We start from the raw sequence: 16,130 nt of genomic DNA, 5'->3' as shown, positions 1-16,130 counted from the left end.
AAATAGACGCACAAAACCAAACCTCGATTTATTAAAGTCCAGTCTCTTAATGTTCTGTTCAACCAATAATATAAAAGGATACGAATAAAATAAAATAATTATATACACGGCAAATTTCGGGAATAATATGATTATGAAAAGTTTTTTTTTTTTTCGTCTAAAGGATTATATTGATGGTTAAGAGGTTACACCTCAGATTACATTTGACAAACAAAGACAAACAAAGAACCGACGATCAAATACACGATCTCGGAAACTAAGCCGAAGGATAAAAAGAAATCCTCGGAAACTAAGCCCAAAGAGATGGGAAGCAAACAACACTACGAATGAAACACAATGCCAAAACAAAGAAGGCTAAGGAAGCACATTGAAGAGGAAAACAAAGCTCTAGATCAGAATCTAGCACCACATATCTTGCCTACCATCAAATCAAACCGCGAAAAAGCTTGACAAAGTGGCTGACCGCTGGAGACGAGAAAATCCACGACACCGGACAGCGACTCCTCCTTTAACAATGAAGACTACCTCACAAATATAGAGAACTAAAGCATCTTTACCAGCAAGAAGAGAAGACGACTAGAGACCACACAACTCCTGGAAACGGCGAAATCGAGGCAAATGATAACCACGATTTGTCCACGGCAAGGAAGATACCAATGCAATAGAGAGACCTCGATCAGGTCTAGACCGTAGAGACAAGGACCGAGCCCAAACAATCCGCATCAAACCGAAGACTGGAAACGGCAAGAGAACGAACCGGATCGAATGACAAGCAAGCGCGGAAGGACATAGAATAGGCAAGAGAACAAGATGCTAAACCACAAAAGACTGAAAATAGAACAGATTCCATCACAGCCACCAACAGACCAACAATGAAGGCAAAAGGACAAGAACCCAAAAGCGATCGAAGAGAACAAGGCTAACGAAAGGCCAAGAGCAAATACCAGACCACTAACGCCAAATTATCAGGGTACCGTTGCAACCCTACCCAAAGGAAGAGAGCCAGACCACAAATAAACATTAGCCGCCGCCATAACCGCCGCTTAACCTTCGTCGAAACCCAAATTTGAGAGGACAAAGGAGGAGCTCAGACTTTCTCGAAACAGAGAAAGAAGAACTACAACCACACAAAGAGCCAACAACGAATCGAAGAACAAATCCATGGTCCTTTCAGATTTGAGATCTAAAAAAATCTTCACCTCGCCAACAACAACAACCAAGGATCAAAAAACCGAAAAAGGCTAAGCAAAGACAAAACCTTAAAGAGAAACGGACAGAGGGACCGACGCCGGCGCTATCTAAGCCGCCACGCGCCGGTCACGCGCTTTACGGAGACTGTTTGCTTTTTTCTCTGGTTCTGTCGCCGCGAGAGAGGATATGATTATGAAAAGTTATACTAGTATTTTTCTGCAAATCCCGTTTTCATTAATACGAAAAAGCTAAAACAATACAAGAATGGTATAGTACTCGTCAGACCTCCTAGTAGATCCAAGAAGCCCTAACATATTCAAACTTCAAAGTATAATTGTATATAGAAATTTAAATTGTTATCATGAGTTTGTGCCTTTTTAGGCACAATATTATATACTAACACGAACTTGAAATGGTCAGCTAATTGAACAGATTCCAACTAAACCTCAATACCAAGTTTATTTTATAGACTAAAAATCGAAAATAGTAACAGAAAATAAAAAAAACTAGACTAACAACGATGGCTGATTATTTGAATAACGTTTTTATGGTTGAGATAAATGAAATTCTCCTGACAAAAATCCACTTTGTAATGGAGTAACAACAAAGAGAAACAATATGAAATTAAAGTACCAATTTTTATTAAAGAACACTAACGAAAAGAATAACAATAATCTTAAAATGTAATTGCGGTAAATTAGATCTTACGTGCTATTTTGAAAAATATCACGAAATAATGTCGTCTACTGTAGATCTCAAAACAAACGGAGGATGGTTTTGTTATTTCACATCTTCAGACAAGCTGGGTCCATGCGGTTTTCCGACAGAAAATTTTCTCTCTGCTAGTTTCTTAATTTATGTGTCAAACTTGGCTAGTTAGTAATATTACTCATTAAAGTACCAATTTTTATTAAAGAACACTAACGAAAAGAATAACAATAATCTTAAAATGTAATTGCGGTAAATTATATTTAAAGTTTCGTCTACTTGGATGTTTACAGGTGGCATATTTCCATTGACGTTTCGCTGATAATTTATTTAGCTCAACACATATACATAACTAATTTTCTCAAAAAAAGAAAAATAGACAAGATTAGTTGCCTAGTTTGATATGGATAATAAGTTTTTGTTTCAAAAGACATATGATCGTTTATGTTTTTAATTTGTAATTTTTTTTTTCGAATATGACTGAATGATTTCAAAATTACATGAATAGAAGTTTATGATTTTTTTTTTGCGGAATATGTTTAAGTTCATGTACCTCAAACGCAAAAAGGAAATCGGATTTTCTTAGAAGAAAACTCGTATTAAAGGTAAAAAAAACAGTGAAATAATGTAATCAAATCAATAAAGGTAAAAAAAATATTAACAGAGGGGAAAAAAAAAGAGAGATAAAAACCGTGAAAAAGAGGTGATTTCATGCTCCTCTCTCTCTATCATATTCGTATATGAGCTGTGTTTTCATCACACGAAGCCCTCTTCTCTCTTCTCTCTTCTCTCTTCCCTCTTCCCTCAAAGCCCCGACCCGGAATTTTCCAAGTCCCCTCATCATCTTCTCTCTTTGTGCCGCACGAATAAAGGAAACGGGAGAGAAAGAAAGAGAGAGTTTAACGGAATTACTTTGAGACTTGAGAGAGGTCTTTTCGGGTTTGGCCTGAATTCTCTCCGACCATCATCACTCTCTCTTTTTTTCTCTCTTCACTTTGAAATTCCCATTGATCTTTTCTCATCATTGTGAGTTTAATGTCAATACAAATCTGTTGAAGAAGAAGGTCAGAGATTTTGCTCCTTTTTTCTTCTATTCGAGGGTTTTTGCGTTCGTTGAGCTCTTTGAATTCGGTTGTTATCTAATCGTATCGTGTAATGTGTTGTTGATTCGATATGGTTACTGGGTTTTGAAAAGACTCTGACCCATCCAAGTATCTAAATTCCCAAATTCGGGGGACGAAAGGTTTGGTTGTGTTTGTTGCTATCGAAGATCTGTGTCTTCGTATGATTATGCCCTTTTAAGGAATTTGTGATCAGCGTTTTCGAGGTGTAGACTTTAGAGATATATAAAGCTAAAGTTTCGATTTTTATTTCGGTAGCTGCAAGAAGATTTGTTGCTGTTTTTGAGGGTTTTTGATTGTATCTGATCAAGGAGAATGAGTCGTAGAGTACGGAGGAAATTGGAGGAGGAAAAAGGGAAAGATAAGGTTGTTGTTTTGCCAAGTTATCCTGAGACTAGCATTAGCAATGAGGATTTAGTAGCTCCTCAGCTTCTTCATGGTTTTGTTGATTGGACTAGTCTGCCTTATGACACAGTTCTTCAGTTGTTTACTTGTTTGAATTATCGTGATCGAGCTAGCTTGGCATCCACTTGTAAGACTTGGAGATGTCTTGGTGCTTCTTCTTGTTTGTGGAGTTCATTGGATCTTCGTCCTCACAAGTTTGATGCTTCAATGGCAGCTTCTCTTGCTTCTAGGTGTGTTAATCTTCATAACTTAAGGTTTCGTGGTGTTGAATCAGCTGATTCCCTTATACATCTCAAAGCTAGGAATCTACTTGAAGTAAGCGGCGACTATTGCAGGAAGATTACTGATGCCACATTGTCAATGATCGTGGCGCGACATGAGGCACTTGAGAGTCTCCAACTTGGACCTGACTTTTGTGAGAAGATCACTAGTGATGCTATTAAAGCTGTAGCCTTTTGTTGTCCAAAGCTTACAAAGCTTCGCCTTTCTGGGATAAGAGATGTTACTTCTGAAGCTATTGAAGCTCTGGCCAAACATTGTCCACAGCTCAGTGATCTCGGGTTCTTAGATTGTCTAAACATTGACGAGGAGGCTATGGGAAAAGTGGTATCTGTTCGGTACCTCTCTGTTGCTGGGACATCAAACATAAAATGGTCAACTGCATCAAATAGTTGGGATAAGCTTCCGAAATTAACCGGTTTGGATGTCTCGAGGACCGACATTGGACCCACCGCAGTTTCTAGGTTCTTGACATCGTCGCAGAGCTTGAAAGTATTGTGTGCTTTAAACTGTCATGTCCTCGAAGAGGATACAAGTTTCTTTAGCTCCAACAGATTCAAAGGAAAAGTCTTACTTGCTCTGTTTACTAATGTTTTCGATGGACTTGCTTCAATATTCGCCGATAAGACAAAGAAACCAAAGGATATCTTTGCCTATTGGAGAGAATTGATGAAAACAACCAAGGATAAAACCGTTGATGACTTTATGCATTGGATCGAATGGATTATCTCTCATACGCTTCTACGAACTGCAGAGTGTAATCCACAAGGATTGGATGATTTCTGGCTGAATCAAGGAGCCGCATTGTTGCTTAATTTAATGCAAAGCTCACAGGAAGATGTCCAGGAGAGATCAGCTACTGGGCTTGCAACTTTCGTAGTTATCGATGATGAGAATGCTAATATAGACTGTGGAAGAGCTGAAGCTGTTATGAAAGATGGAGGTATCCGTCTTCTTCTGGAACTTGCGAAATCATGGCGAGAAGGGCTTCAGTCAGAAGCTGCAAAGGTTGCTTCTTCTTTTTTTTTTTCTTGTCATTTTTCATAGTGGAATTTTTGATACTTTTGACTGGACATACTAACATTGTTCTTTTATCTGATCTTTTAGGCTATTGCAAATTTGTCGGTAAATGCTAATGTTGCAAAGTCTGTTGCTGAAGAAGGAGGAATCAAAATTCTAGCTGGTTTGGCAAAGTCAATGAACAGACTTGTGGCTGAGGAAGCTGCTGGTGGACTATGGAATCTCTCTGTCGGAGAAGAGCATAAGGTAAGTCTGCTAATTATGTATAAGATTCTTGTTGTTACTCTTGATTTTTCAGCACTCATTTTGTTTGTTTTCTTTTTTAGAATGCTATTGCTCTGGCTGGAGGAGTGAAGGCACTGGTCGACCTTATATTTAGATGGCCAAATGGCTGTGATGGAGTCTTGGTACGCTTTCGCCACCTTGAAGCTTCACCTTTTTGTTTTGTTTCAAAATCAAACAAAATCTTTCTATTTTATAACCAAAATACCGTCTACAATTTTTTTTCATTACAAAATTTAAAAACCTACTAAAAACGGATAAATCCTAGGATGTTTATGTGAATCCATTTGTTAAGAAGTGGTAGTTTCGATATATCATTTTTTAAAGTGGCACTCGCGATAATACTTAGTTAAAAAAGTGTCTTTTTTGGATATATCCCTTCTTTCTATATGGAGGATTTACCTAATTTGTATGATTAGGAACGAGCTGCAGGAGCATTAGCAAACTTAGCAGCAGATGATAAATGCAGCATGGAAGTCGCAACAGCAGGAGGCGTACATGCCCTTGTGATGTTAGCTCGGAATTGCAAGTACGAGGGAGTGCAAGAACAGGTAAATTCCGTTTCTTTATTTTACAAAATTTCTTCGCGAGTTGAGTTTGTGGTTTAACGGTCTTTTTATTTTCCAGGCTGCTCGTGCTTTAGCTAATTTGGCTGCTCATGGAGATAGCAACAATAATAATGCTGCGGTTGGACAAGAAGCAGGTGCATTAGAAGCTCTTGTCCAACTTACACAATCGCTTCATGAAGGAGTTAGACAAGAAGCTGCTGGTGCTCTATGGAATTTGTCGTTTGATGATAAGAATCGAGAATCTATCGCTGTAGCTGGTGGTGTTGAAGCTTTGGTATACTACCAGTTTGTTTAGTATGATTACATTGTTCATCTGCATATGTAAGGGGAATTGATCACTTTTGTTGATTATTTTAGGTGGTGCTCGCGCAGTCTTGTTCAAATGCATCGACAGGTCTTCAAGAAAGAGCTGCTGGTGCGCTTTGGGGATTATCGGTGTCAGAAGCAAACAGGTGCTAAAAACATCCGAGTCTAAGTTTTATGCGTTGCGTATATAGATTGTCACGTGATATGTTTAAGATCAATGCAGAAGCAACATAAGGACAGACCATCTTGCTTTAACATATCACACACTTGCTGATACTTTTTATTTTGCTTGCACCCACAGTTGAGGCTTTGGTTAGCAAAGGAGTTTCTTATCAATTTATGTTACTGTCATTTTTCTTGTTTATAATCCTGCCATTGCTCTTTTTGATCTCCATTAGCGTTGCGATTGGACGTGAAGGTGGGGTTCCACCTCTAATTGCACTTGCACGGTCTGAAGCCGAGGTAAGAAACTTGTTCTCAAGTCTTGTGGCTTTGAGCTTAGCCATCTGGGGATAATCTGTATAAAATTTCCTCAATGTGTTGGTTTTTTTTTCAGGATGTACATGAAACTGCAGCAGGAGCTCTATGGAATCTTGCTTTTAATCCTGGTAATGCACTCCGCATTGTTGAGGAAGGAGGAGTTCCAGCTCTTGTTCACTTGTGTTCGTCTTCTGTCTCAAAAATGGCTCGATTTATGGCTGCATTGGCTTTGGCATACATGTTTGATGGAAGGTATTTTTATATATAAGTCAGTTAGTAAACATCCCAAATTCTATTCGACTCTCACGGTTTTTGACATGTTTTCGATCTGAATTATCAATCTGCAACAGGATGGATGAATACGCTTTGATGATAGGAACTTCTTCATCAGAGAGCACATCTAAAAGCATTAGCTTAGATGGGGCTAGAAACATGGCTCTTAAACACATTGAAGCTTTTGTCCTAACTTTTATAGATCCTCACATCTTTGAATCTCCTGTTGTTTCTTCTACCCCTACTATGCTGGCACAAGTCACAGAGAGAGCTCGCATACAAGAAGCTGGCCACTTGAGATGCAGGTTAATCTTTTCGCCTCTATCTATCGCTATTGCGGTGTCTTGTGTTTGATTGAAAACTGATTTGGAATTTTTAAATGTATTGCTTTCTTTGCAGTGGTGCTGAAATTGGAAGATTTGTAACAATGTTGCGCAATCCTGATTCGACACTCAAAGCATGTGCTGCGTTTGCGCTTCTTCAGGTATGTAAAAATGTGAAAACAAAGTGTGTCGTGTTCTCTTGTTGGTTAACAACTGATGCACATTTCTTTTTGTTCTTTCTCTCATTCAGTTTACAATACCGGGTGGTCGTCATGCAATGCATCACGTAAGCCTTATGCAGAATGGAGGAGAATCAAGATTCCTTCGTTCTGCAGCTGCTTCTGCAAAAACGCCTCGTGAAGCAAAGATCTTTACGAAAATTATCCTACGCAATCTCGAGCATCACCAGGCGGAATCTTCCATTTAAGCCTTTTAGAGAAAATGATAGTGAAAAGTCCCATTTACTTAGAATACCTCTGTATCTCAAGTACACAAGAAGCCAAAGCCAAAGCCATACTACAAAACCACAAACTCTCAAGATGCTTTATCAGACCAAGAATGTCCTCTCTGTGTGATTTACATGAGACTTGTGTTCTTCTCTATCGCATTTTGAGTTTTTTCCTGTAGTAACAGGTCCAAAGGATTGGAAGGTGATGTTTCTTCTATCTCCTATCTTGTTCATCATTCCTTTTTGGCTCTGTTCATTTCTTGTGACATATATATTTGACTTTTACCAAAAGTAAAAAAGCTTGACCTTTTGAGAATTTTGCAACACTGGATGATACAGGCCAAGCTCTCTGATCAAGGCATATTAAATTTCTAGCGGAAGCTGGATTTGGCCATATTACCCTCTGCTCTGTTATTCCCATAGATAAATCATATGGGCTTATTAATTAGGCCCAATAACAATGGGCTAGTTTATTCCATTATTGTCAACACGTAACATCAAGAATTGATGAGCGATAACTATTTACGTCCAACATTGTTTCTCTTTTGAAAACCTGAAACGTTAAGTGACAGAAGCTCTGTTTTCATGAGCTTGTGTGTGTGTGTAGCCGTGTAGGTTGAATTATTGTTTCTCTCTCTCTCATATTAAATCTCCATAATATCTTTCGCTCCTCTGCTCTATCTCTCTCTTAACACTTAATTCTGCCATGGAAGTAGCAGCTGAAAGGATCTCAACTCAAAACGAGAGAACCGAGAAGATGAACACTCAAGGTTCCAACGGAGATCTCATTCAGAAGTTTTTCAGAGTCTATATACCAAATTTTACCGAAGATGACATGGTACGTTGCCTCTCTCAAAATTCAGAGCAGTCTCGCTCTGTTTTTGCAAGATCTTGCCTTTTTTTTTCCGAGTTTAAGATGATAAAAATCTTGAAACACTTTAGCTTTACCAAAAAAATTTGTGGTTTAGGTTGTGTTTTATGTGACAAATCCACCGGTAGTAGGATATGTTTTTGAAGTTATGTTCTGTTTCTTTGAATTAAAGAGTGAGGGATTTGTTCCTGTTTCTACAGAATCTACCATTTGTTTCGGACAAGATCTTAGGAACACATCTTCCTCGGAAAGTGACCGTGAAAAGTGTTTCATCGGGAAACATTTGGAGGATGGAAATGACAACAAACGGTGAGAGTGACACTGTGTTTCTCCGAGACGGATGGAAGAAAATCGTCAAGGACGAGAATCTGACAGAGCCAACATTCTTGGTGTTTGAATTTGATGATTCTTGTGTAATCCACTTCTGCGTGTACGAGCACGGTTCAATGTGTAAAAGAATGAGATCTCCAATGGGAAAAGAAGTGATTGAAGTGGAGAGTGACGAAGAAAATGAAGAAGAAGTTGTGGAAGATGAAGATAGTAGTACAAAAGGTTTTTATGAGTCACCAAGAAGAAAAAATAGAGGTAATAAAAAGACTTTCAAGTTTTTTGAGGTTTATATTAATTTTCTTTTTCCACTTTTGCGATTAATGTTCTTTTTCCAAATAATTTGACAGGTGATACGAGTAGGAGATGCTGGTATTTGAATACGTTTGATGAATATCTAGACAACAAACTAAATCCATCTTTTCCGGTTGATATGACTCAGAAGAGAACGGTAAGAAAACGAAATGTGATAGTTTTTTTTCTTCTCCAAATGACTACAATATGGTTTGCCATTTCATTATGATGAGTCCATCAACTGGTTCTGATTTTGCAGCGCATACCGGCTGTCCTTATAAACGATTACAATTTGACATTTCCCAACTTGGTTATTGTGCGTGACAAGATTGGGAAATTGAAGAGGAGAATCTCGATTTGGAAGAACGGATCCGTGTGTCTCAATGGAATCGACAGTATCACTCGAAGGAATCATGTGAAGCGAGGTGATAAAATGTTATTAGAACTAAAGACGGTCGATGGTTATCACGGTCTGGTTCGTGAAATCAAGGTCCACATTATCAAATGCTGATCACATGATGTTCTATCTTAATAAATGTTGATTGAGATGTGTAGGTTAATCTATGTCGTTGTGTTGAGCATGTTAGGTTTCGCCGTGTTTTCTACTTGACTCTAACAAGCAATCTTTTATGATTTTACTGTTAAGATATATTTATCAAGAACATAACTTAGTGTTGAGGGTGAGACAGTTTTTCAAACCACAACAGATGCGAGATACAACCAAAGTAAAATTCAAGGAGAGACGAGGAAGAGAGATCTTTGGCCGGGAAGGAGATGAGTTGGTTTCTCCTTGTTCTATCCAGATGGTGTAAGTGGCGTGACCTGTAAGAGGAGCTTCATGATCGTAGTTTCCGCTTGACTAGCAGCCATGAGGTGAGAGGAGGATTGGTAACGATGGCCAGATCGATGCAGAGAAATCACATTCAAAAAGAAAGTGGGTATGAGTATCTGAATCTGTAGAGCAGAGAACACAATCTGAAGGAACCGTCATTCCCCAGCTTGGAACTAGCTAAACAATCTTGATCCTATACAGCAACCAACTTCTGTAGAGAACTTGCTGTTCTTTTGCCTGATGTTTCATCATACGATCTGATGATCTGTGTGCCTTAGCTCTCTGAGTCCATTGGTCAGAACATGGAGGTTCCCTCTCTTAGAATGCCGCTACTAACTCTTATCGCCCCAAGTATTTCATAATGAAACTGTGAGTTCCTTTCACCAGTTGGCCTCCTCCTCTTTCATGTGCACAAGCAGCTTCTCGAGAACCAAATGTATGCTTTGCCGATGAGGATGGGTTGTATCTCCTGATATAAACTCAGAAACAATATAATTTATCTCAATCAAGCTACATCCAACCTCTTTCTTGGCTTCATTTTTCCTCATCATGTTTTTCACCATCCCGAAATCGTCCCATCTTTTATCTGCAGCGTACAAGTTCCGCAACAGAACATAATTCCCATCATTCTGAGGCTCCAATTCCACTGCCTTCTTCAGAATTCTCTCTGCCCTTTCTATATCCTTGTATTGACCACATGCAGACAAGAAAGAGCTTAGAATTATACCGTTTGGCTTAAAAGGCATGTTTGTAATCAAATGCTCTGCTTGTTTTAGGTTCCCTGCTCTGCCTAGTAGATCAACCATACAGCCATAGTGCTCAATTTTAGCATTCAGGCCAAATTTTCTCATCATTTGGAACCACTTTCTTCCTTCCTCCACTAATCCACCATGGTTACAAGCTGAGATAACTGCAAGCATTGTGATCTCATCTGGCTTTTCTTCTTTCGCCATTGTTAAGAATAGATCCAAAGCTGCATGTGCATTCCCATTCAAAGCATACCCATGTATCATAGCATTCCAAGACGCTACTTGTTTCTCTGGCATCTCATCAAAGATTCTTTTCGCCTTCTCTATCTCCCCGCATTTTGAATACATATCAAGAATTGCTGTACACACTTTCACCTTCTTATCGAGATTTTTCCTCTGCACAAAACAGTGACACCATTCACCGAGACTGAGAGCACCGGTATCAGAAATAGCTGGTAGCACACTCAAAATAGTCACATCATCCGGATCCAGCGAGGTGGTTGCCTGCATTTCCTGAAACAATCTTATAGCTTCTTGAGGTTGCTTATTCTGACAGTATCCTCCTATCATTGTGTTCCAAGAAACTAGGTTCCTCTCTGGCATAGCATCAAACAACTTCCTAGCGGAGTCTATGTCATTACTGTTGCAGTAACCGTGAATCATAGTGGTCCAAGTGATGACAGTTTTATGAGTCATCTCATCAAACAATCTTCTAGCAGAGGTCATGTCACCAGATTTAACAAAACCATCCATCATTGCGTTATATATCACAACATCTTTAACTTGAGGCATCTGATCAAATAGCTTACTCGCCAAATCCAGCTCCCCAAACCTAACATACCCACAGATTAGAGCAGTCCAAGAAACCTCACTTCTCTGAGGCATTTCATCGAACACATTCCTCGCACATCCCATCTTCCCAAATTTAGCATACATATCAACAACTCCAGTCGAAACATACATATCTGCACAAAACCCAGATCTCCAAATCTGGCTATGCAACTGCAGACCTTGGTAAACACACATACTCAAAGTACAGGACTTTGTCATAGTCGTGAAAGTAAAATTGTCAGGAGCAAGACAAGTCTCTTTCCTAAGATCTCTGTAAAAAGCAAACGAATCATTATAATGACGAGTTTCGAGATAGGCCTTGATCATAGAGTTACAGAGGAAACTGTCTTCTCTGTGAGGCCTTTGATCGAACAACTTACGTGCATAACCAATTCCAACAGCCGATGCAGAAATAACCAAGAACTTGGTGAAGATTTGAACGTTGGTCTCAATGGCGTGACGGAGCATAAAAGCATGAATCTGAAGAAGAGAGAATCTGCCATGTCGCTGACATTGTTGGAGAAGATTAAAGCATTTTCTCTCAGTCGATAACCATAGCTGTTGAGTCTCTCGCTCGTATGACATCATCTTGTTGCAACTAACTTTTTGTAATAATTCATATTTTAGTTAAATCTATTCTTGGTTATTGTTATCCGAACCGGTAATTAATTTCGGTTTGGTTTTGGTTTAATGAACATGCTAAGAAAACAGAGCAAAATACTATCTTGCAGCATGCTGGTGTTCTTTATATTATTAAGAACTTACAAAACCAATTCATTATTCATCAAACAAAAGTAAAAACAAAGCATTAATGGAAAATAAAACAGATTTGAGAACAACTTAGGTTGAAATCTCTCACATGGAATAATTTCTACCAAGAAATGAAGAGAAAGACATTGTAATAGTTTAATAAGGAGAACCAAGTTTGGAGTTTCAAAAGATAGAGAGTGAAATGAATGTTTTACAGTGAAGAAGTTATTAAAAATAAAAAATAAAAAAAAAATAATAATAAATAAATTAAAAAAAAAAAAAAAAAAATTGGTTTCATAGGCTGCCCAAAAAAACACAACGGTCATCAATGCCAAGTAAGTTCCGAGGGTTACACCGGTAGAGTTTCCAACAATATGGTGTTGGAGAAGGCTTGACCCTGTCCTTGGATATCGTCATTATAGTGCCTTCCAAGAACAGAGGAATTTATTTAGCAACAACAACAACATTAGAGTAGCAACAACAGCAACATGTGACCACTTAAATCATGAAAAGGTTATGTAGTGACTAATTATCGTTAAGGATTGCTATTACAGGAACCATGAAAGGAGGAAAATTCAAATTTCCAAAAGACACATAGAAGCACGAAACCCATCTGTTACACGAGAAACAAAAAGTTTAATATGGTTCAATTAGTTTACACAAAATTTAAATATTTAACACTTATCAAAAAAGAAAAAAAAATGTTAAATTTTTTGATTATCTGTAAACCATATTGAACCTAGAACACTTCTTAGGGGTTTGGATGATGTATCTATACACAATATTTAAAAATTTAACACTTATCAAAAAAAAAAAAAAACAACATTAAAAAATAACAAGTGTTAAAAATTTAACTATGTGTAAACCATATTAAACCTAGAACACCTCTTAGGGGTTTGGATGTTGTGTCTAATTAGTGTACACAAAATTTAAAAATTTAACACTTATAAAAAAAGAAAAAAAAATAAAACACTTAAAAAGAAGACAAGTGTTAAACATTTAATTTTATGTAAACCATATTGAACCTAGAACACCTCTTAGGGGTTTGGATGTTGTGTCCAACTAGTTTACACAAAAATTAAAAATTTAACACTTATCAAAAAAAAAAAAACAACATTAAAAAATAACAAGTGTTAAAAAATTTAACTATGTGTAAACCATATTAAACCTAGAATACCTCTTAGGGGTTTGGATGTTGTGTCTAATTAGTGTACACAAAATTTAAAAATTTAACACTTATAAAAAAAGAAAAAAAAATAAAACACTTAAAAAGAAGACAAGTGTTAAACATTTAATTTTATGTAAACCATATTGAACCTAGAACACCTCTTAGGGGTTTGGATGTTGTGTCCAACTAGTTTACACAAAAATTAAAAATTTAACACTTATCAAAAAAAAAAAAAAACAACATTAAAAAATAACAAGTGTTAAAAATTTAACTATGTGTAAACCATATTAAACCTAGAACACCTCTTAGGGATTTGGATGTTGTGTCTAATAAGTGTACACAAAATTTAAAAATTTAACACTTATAATAAAAGAAAAAAAAATAAAACACTTAAAAAAAAGACAAGTGTTAAACATTTAATTTTATGTAAACCATATTGAACCTAGAACACCTCTTAGGGGTTTGGATGTTGTGTCCAACTAGTTTACACAAAAATTAAAAATTTAACATTTATAAAAATAATTAAAAACAAAAATAGATTTGAAAAACGTTTAAAACCTCTAAAATGTAAGAATAAAACGCAAAAAAATGAACCCGTAAAAAGACAAAAAAACAAGCATGAGAAATCATTTTGTTCTTTTGGGCAATTAAGCCGACAGTCGGGCCTTCGTAGAAAGCCCATTACTGTAGTTTAATTTTGAATGCAAATGGATACTTTTATTTATAGGGGTCAAAAGTTGGTAAGTGTTTGTTTTTTTTCCGATGTGGGACTCAATTTTTTATTGGGCTTTAATGTTATGGCGGCCCAAACGTAAGCCGTATGTATTTCAGAAACTCAAGAGTTATTAAAAAGATCGGACGGGTCAAAATTAAAAGCGTTTATTATTTATTTATTTTTCCAGAATTGTCTTGTCTCCCTCCAAAAAAAAAAAGAGAGTCCTCCTCATTACCGCATTAATGGGCCGACATACATAACAATTAAATAATTAGGGTTAGCATCAATATATAGGCTATGGGCCTCAAATTAAAATCTATGTTTTCATATTTAATTTATTTATTGAGGGCCACAAAGAAACGACGACGTTCGAGCGTTTCATAAACCCTAAGAGATTTTCTTTAGTAGTAGTCATCTTCTTCTTCTCTTTAGACCTCTTTTTTCTTCGGGGGCTCTAAAGCGAAACCCTTTTGCTTGAAATCGTTCTCGCAAATTAGAAGAATCACCTACAGGTTTACTTCGTAATCTCAAATTGCTTCTCTTTTCATTCCATTCTCCTAAAACTATCTCCTTCGTTTGGATTTTTCGTTATGATTTGTTGAAATCTAGGTTTTTTGTATGTTGAAATTTGCATGATATAGTTAGTATTCTTGAATATCTATTCACTGAAACCGTGAAATTAGATAAAAATTGAAACTTTGTCTTTCTGCTTCTTAGTTCTTGTTATAAGTAAGCGACTTTATTTCTGGGAAAGTATCCTCTTTTTTTTTGTTTATTTGTTGTCAATTTTGTGGTTTTTGTTTCAGTTAAATATGTCTTAACTTTGCAACAGTCTCTTGTAGGGTTTTCCAAGACGGGGCAAAATGAGATTGGTCAAGTGTTGGTTTTGCTCTTCCACAATATATCCTGGTCATGGTATTCAGTTTGTCCGCAACGATGCCAAGGTAATTAATTTGGGATAAATCCTTATCAAGCTGCTTTAATTCACAAGACATAGTTTGCTTGAGATTCATATTACATACTACTCTTTGATTCTATATATGTGAATGTCTCCTTGCTCGTATCATGCTAGGTTCTCTAGCTCCAATTTTGATTTATGTCGTTATTTGTATGGTTCTTTAAGCTAAAAATGACCAGTTTTGTCTATTCTTACGATTTGATTAGTGTTTCAAAACTTAAGGCGTCTTTGGCTAGGGTTTTAGTACATAAGAGGTCTACAAATGTTCTGAGCATAAATGTCAATCAAACACCTCATTGTTTGTTTGTCTTGTTATCGGTTACCTTTGTTTCCTTTGCAGATTTTCCGGTTCTGTAGGTCGAAATGTCACAAGAACTTCAAGATGAAGAGAAACCCGCGTAAAGTGAAATGGACTAAAGCATTCAGAGCTGCACACGGGAAGGACATGACTAAGGTACATGTTAATTTGAGCAAAAGTTTTCTTTGTTTCCTTGGGGTTATCTAGTTGATGCTCACCCTCCTACTTGTCTTTCTTTGTTTCCTTTACCCTAAAAGGATAAAACATTTGAGTTTGAGAAGAAGAGAAACAGACCTGAGAGATACGACAGGAACGTAACAGAGAATACACTCAAGGCCATTAAGAAGATTGATAAGATCAGAAGCGCAAGGGAAGCCAAACATATCGAAAATAGGTATACCTTCCTTCTTCTTCTTCTTCTTCTTCTAGTCTCCTGCAAATCCTGAGAAGCTGTTTTTGATTATGATTGTTTTGTTTTGTTTTTTGTATGGGACTTAGGTTGAAGCCAAACAAACAGAAGAAACTCCTTGACGATAAAAAAGAACACGATCAGCACATTCATCTTGTCCAGGCTCCCGGGTCAGTTACAGGGAAGATCAAAGTTGATGTTTCCGAAAAGAAGTCTGTTCAAAACGAAGCCATGGAAGAGTGATTCTGTGGGAACATTATGATCCTTTTAAAAGCCTCTCACTTACTCTGAAGCTGGTGTCATCTTAAAGAAAAAAGCCTTCTTTAGTTTCTCTTTCCATTTGTTTTTGGAGGTCTTTAAAAAAAAAGTTTTGGTTTTTGTACTGATAAAATGACTTTAAGTTGCTTTCATTTTGCAATGTATTATTATTATTATTATTACTTTCTGATAGAAAACAAACAGAGTTAAGAGTAATATTATGTCTTTAACTTCTTCGGTGGTGTTATGGTTGTTTTCGTTTTAT

At 36.9% G+C, this 16,130-nt stretch overlaps 4 protein-coding genes across 5 annotated transcripts; 3 read left to right on the top strand and 1 right to left on the bottom strand.

Annotated features, from left to right (window-relative positions):
- The first annotated feature begins 2,635 nt into the window (after nucleotides 1-2,635).
- On the top strand, nucleotides 2,636-7,713 carry LOC9318054 (protein ARABIDILLO 1). Its single transcript, XM_002881942.2, has 11 exons — nucleotides 2,636-4,712; nucleotides 4,812-4,970; nucleotides 5,051-5,131; nucleotides 5,426-5,557; nucleotides 5,634-5,849; nucleotides 5,933-6,027; nucleotides 6,280-6,343; nucleotides 6,438-6,613; nucleotides 6,712-6,939; nucleotides 7,034-7,118; nucleotides 7,208-7,713. Exons 1-11 carry the CDS (start codon nucleotides 3,336-3,338, stop codon nucleotides 7,382-7,384), a joined length of 2,790 nt encoding a protein of 929 aa, XP_002881988.1. The 5' UTR covers nucleotides 2,636-3,335; the 3' UTR covers nucleotides 7,385-7,713.
- A 180-nt stretch (nucleotides 7,714-7,893) lies between these two features.
- Nucleotides 7,894-9,535, top strand: LOC9318053 (B3 domain-containing protein REM22). The gene is made up of 4 exons (XM_002881941.2): nucleotides 7,894-8,243; nucleotides 8,477-8,861; nucleotides 8,954-9,054; nucleotides 9,157-9,535. The coding sequence occupies exons 1-4, from the start codon at nucleotides 8,112-8,114 to the stop codon at nucleotides 9,406-9,408; spliced, it is 870 nt and encodes a 289-aa protein (XP_002881987.2). The 5' UTR covers nucleotides 7,894-8,111; the 3' UTR covers nucleotides 9,409-9,535.
- LOC9318052 (pentatricopeptide repeat-containing protein At2g44880) lies at nucleotides 9,523-11,954 on the bottom strand. The gene has a single exon (XM_002880098.2). It carries the CDS (start codon nucleotides 11,895-11,897, stop codon nucleotides 10,110-10,112), a length of 1,788 nt encoding a protein of 595 aa, XP_002880144.2. The 5' UTR covers nucleotides 11,898-11,954; the 3' UTR covers nucleotides 9,523-10,109.
- A 2,261-nt stretch (nucleotides 11,955-14,215) lies between these two features.
- LOC9316211 (probable ribosome biogenesis protein RLP24) lies at nucleotides 14,216-16,044 on the top strand. Of its 2 annotated transcripts, none has more exons than XM_021029434.1 (5): nucleotides 14,216-14,463; nucleotides 14,775-14,886; nucleotides 15,241-15,354; nucleotides 15,456-15,592; nucleotides 15,697-16,044. In XM_021029434.1, the coding sequence occupies exons 2-5, from the start codon at nucleotides 14,806-14,808 to the stop codon at nucleotides 15,848-15,850; spliced, it is 486 nt and encodes a 161-aa protein (XP_020885093.1). In that variant the 5' UTR covers nucleotides 14,216-14,463; nucleotides 14,775-14,805; the 3' UTR covers nucleotides 15,851-16,044. The 2 variants fall into 2 exon arrangements, with proteins under 2 accessions (XP_020885093.1, XP_020885092.1); XM_021029433.1 differs by having other exon boundaries at nucleotides 14,329-14,454.
- The last annotated feature ends 86 nt before the right edge of the window (nucleotides 16,045-16,130 follow it).

Source organism: Arabidopsis lyrata (genome assembly GCF_000004255.2).
Source record: "Arabidopsis lyrata subsp. lyrata unplaced genomic scaffold ARALYscaffold_4, whole genome shotgun sequence".
Lineage (NCBI taxonomy): Eukaryota > Viridiplantae > Streptophyta > Magnoliopsida > Brassicales > Brassicaceae > Arabidopsis > Arabidopsis lyrata.
This window is presented reverse-complemented; position numbering and strand designations above follow the sequence as displayed.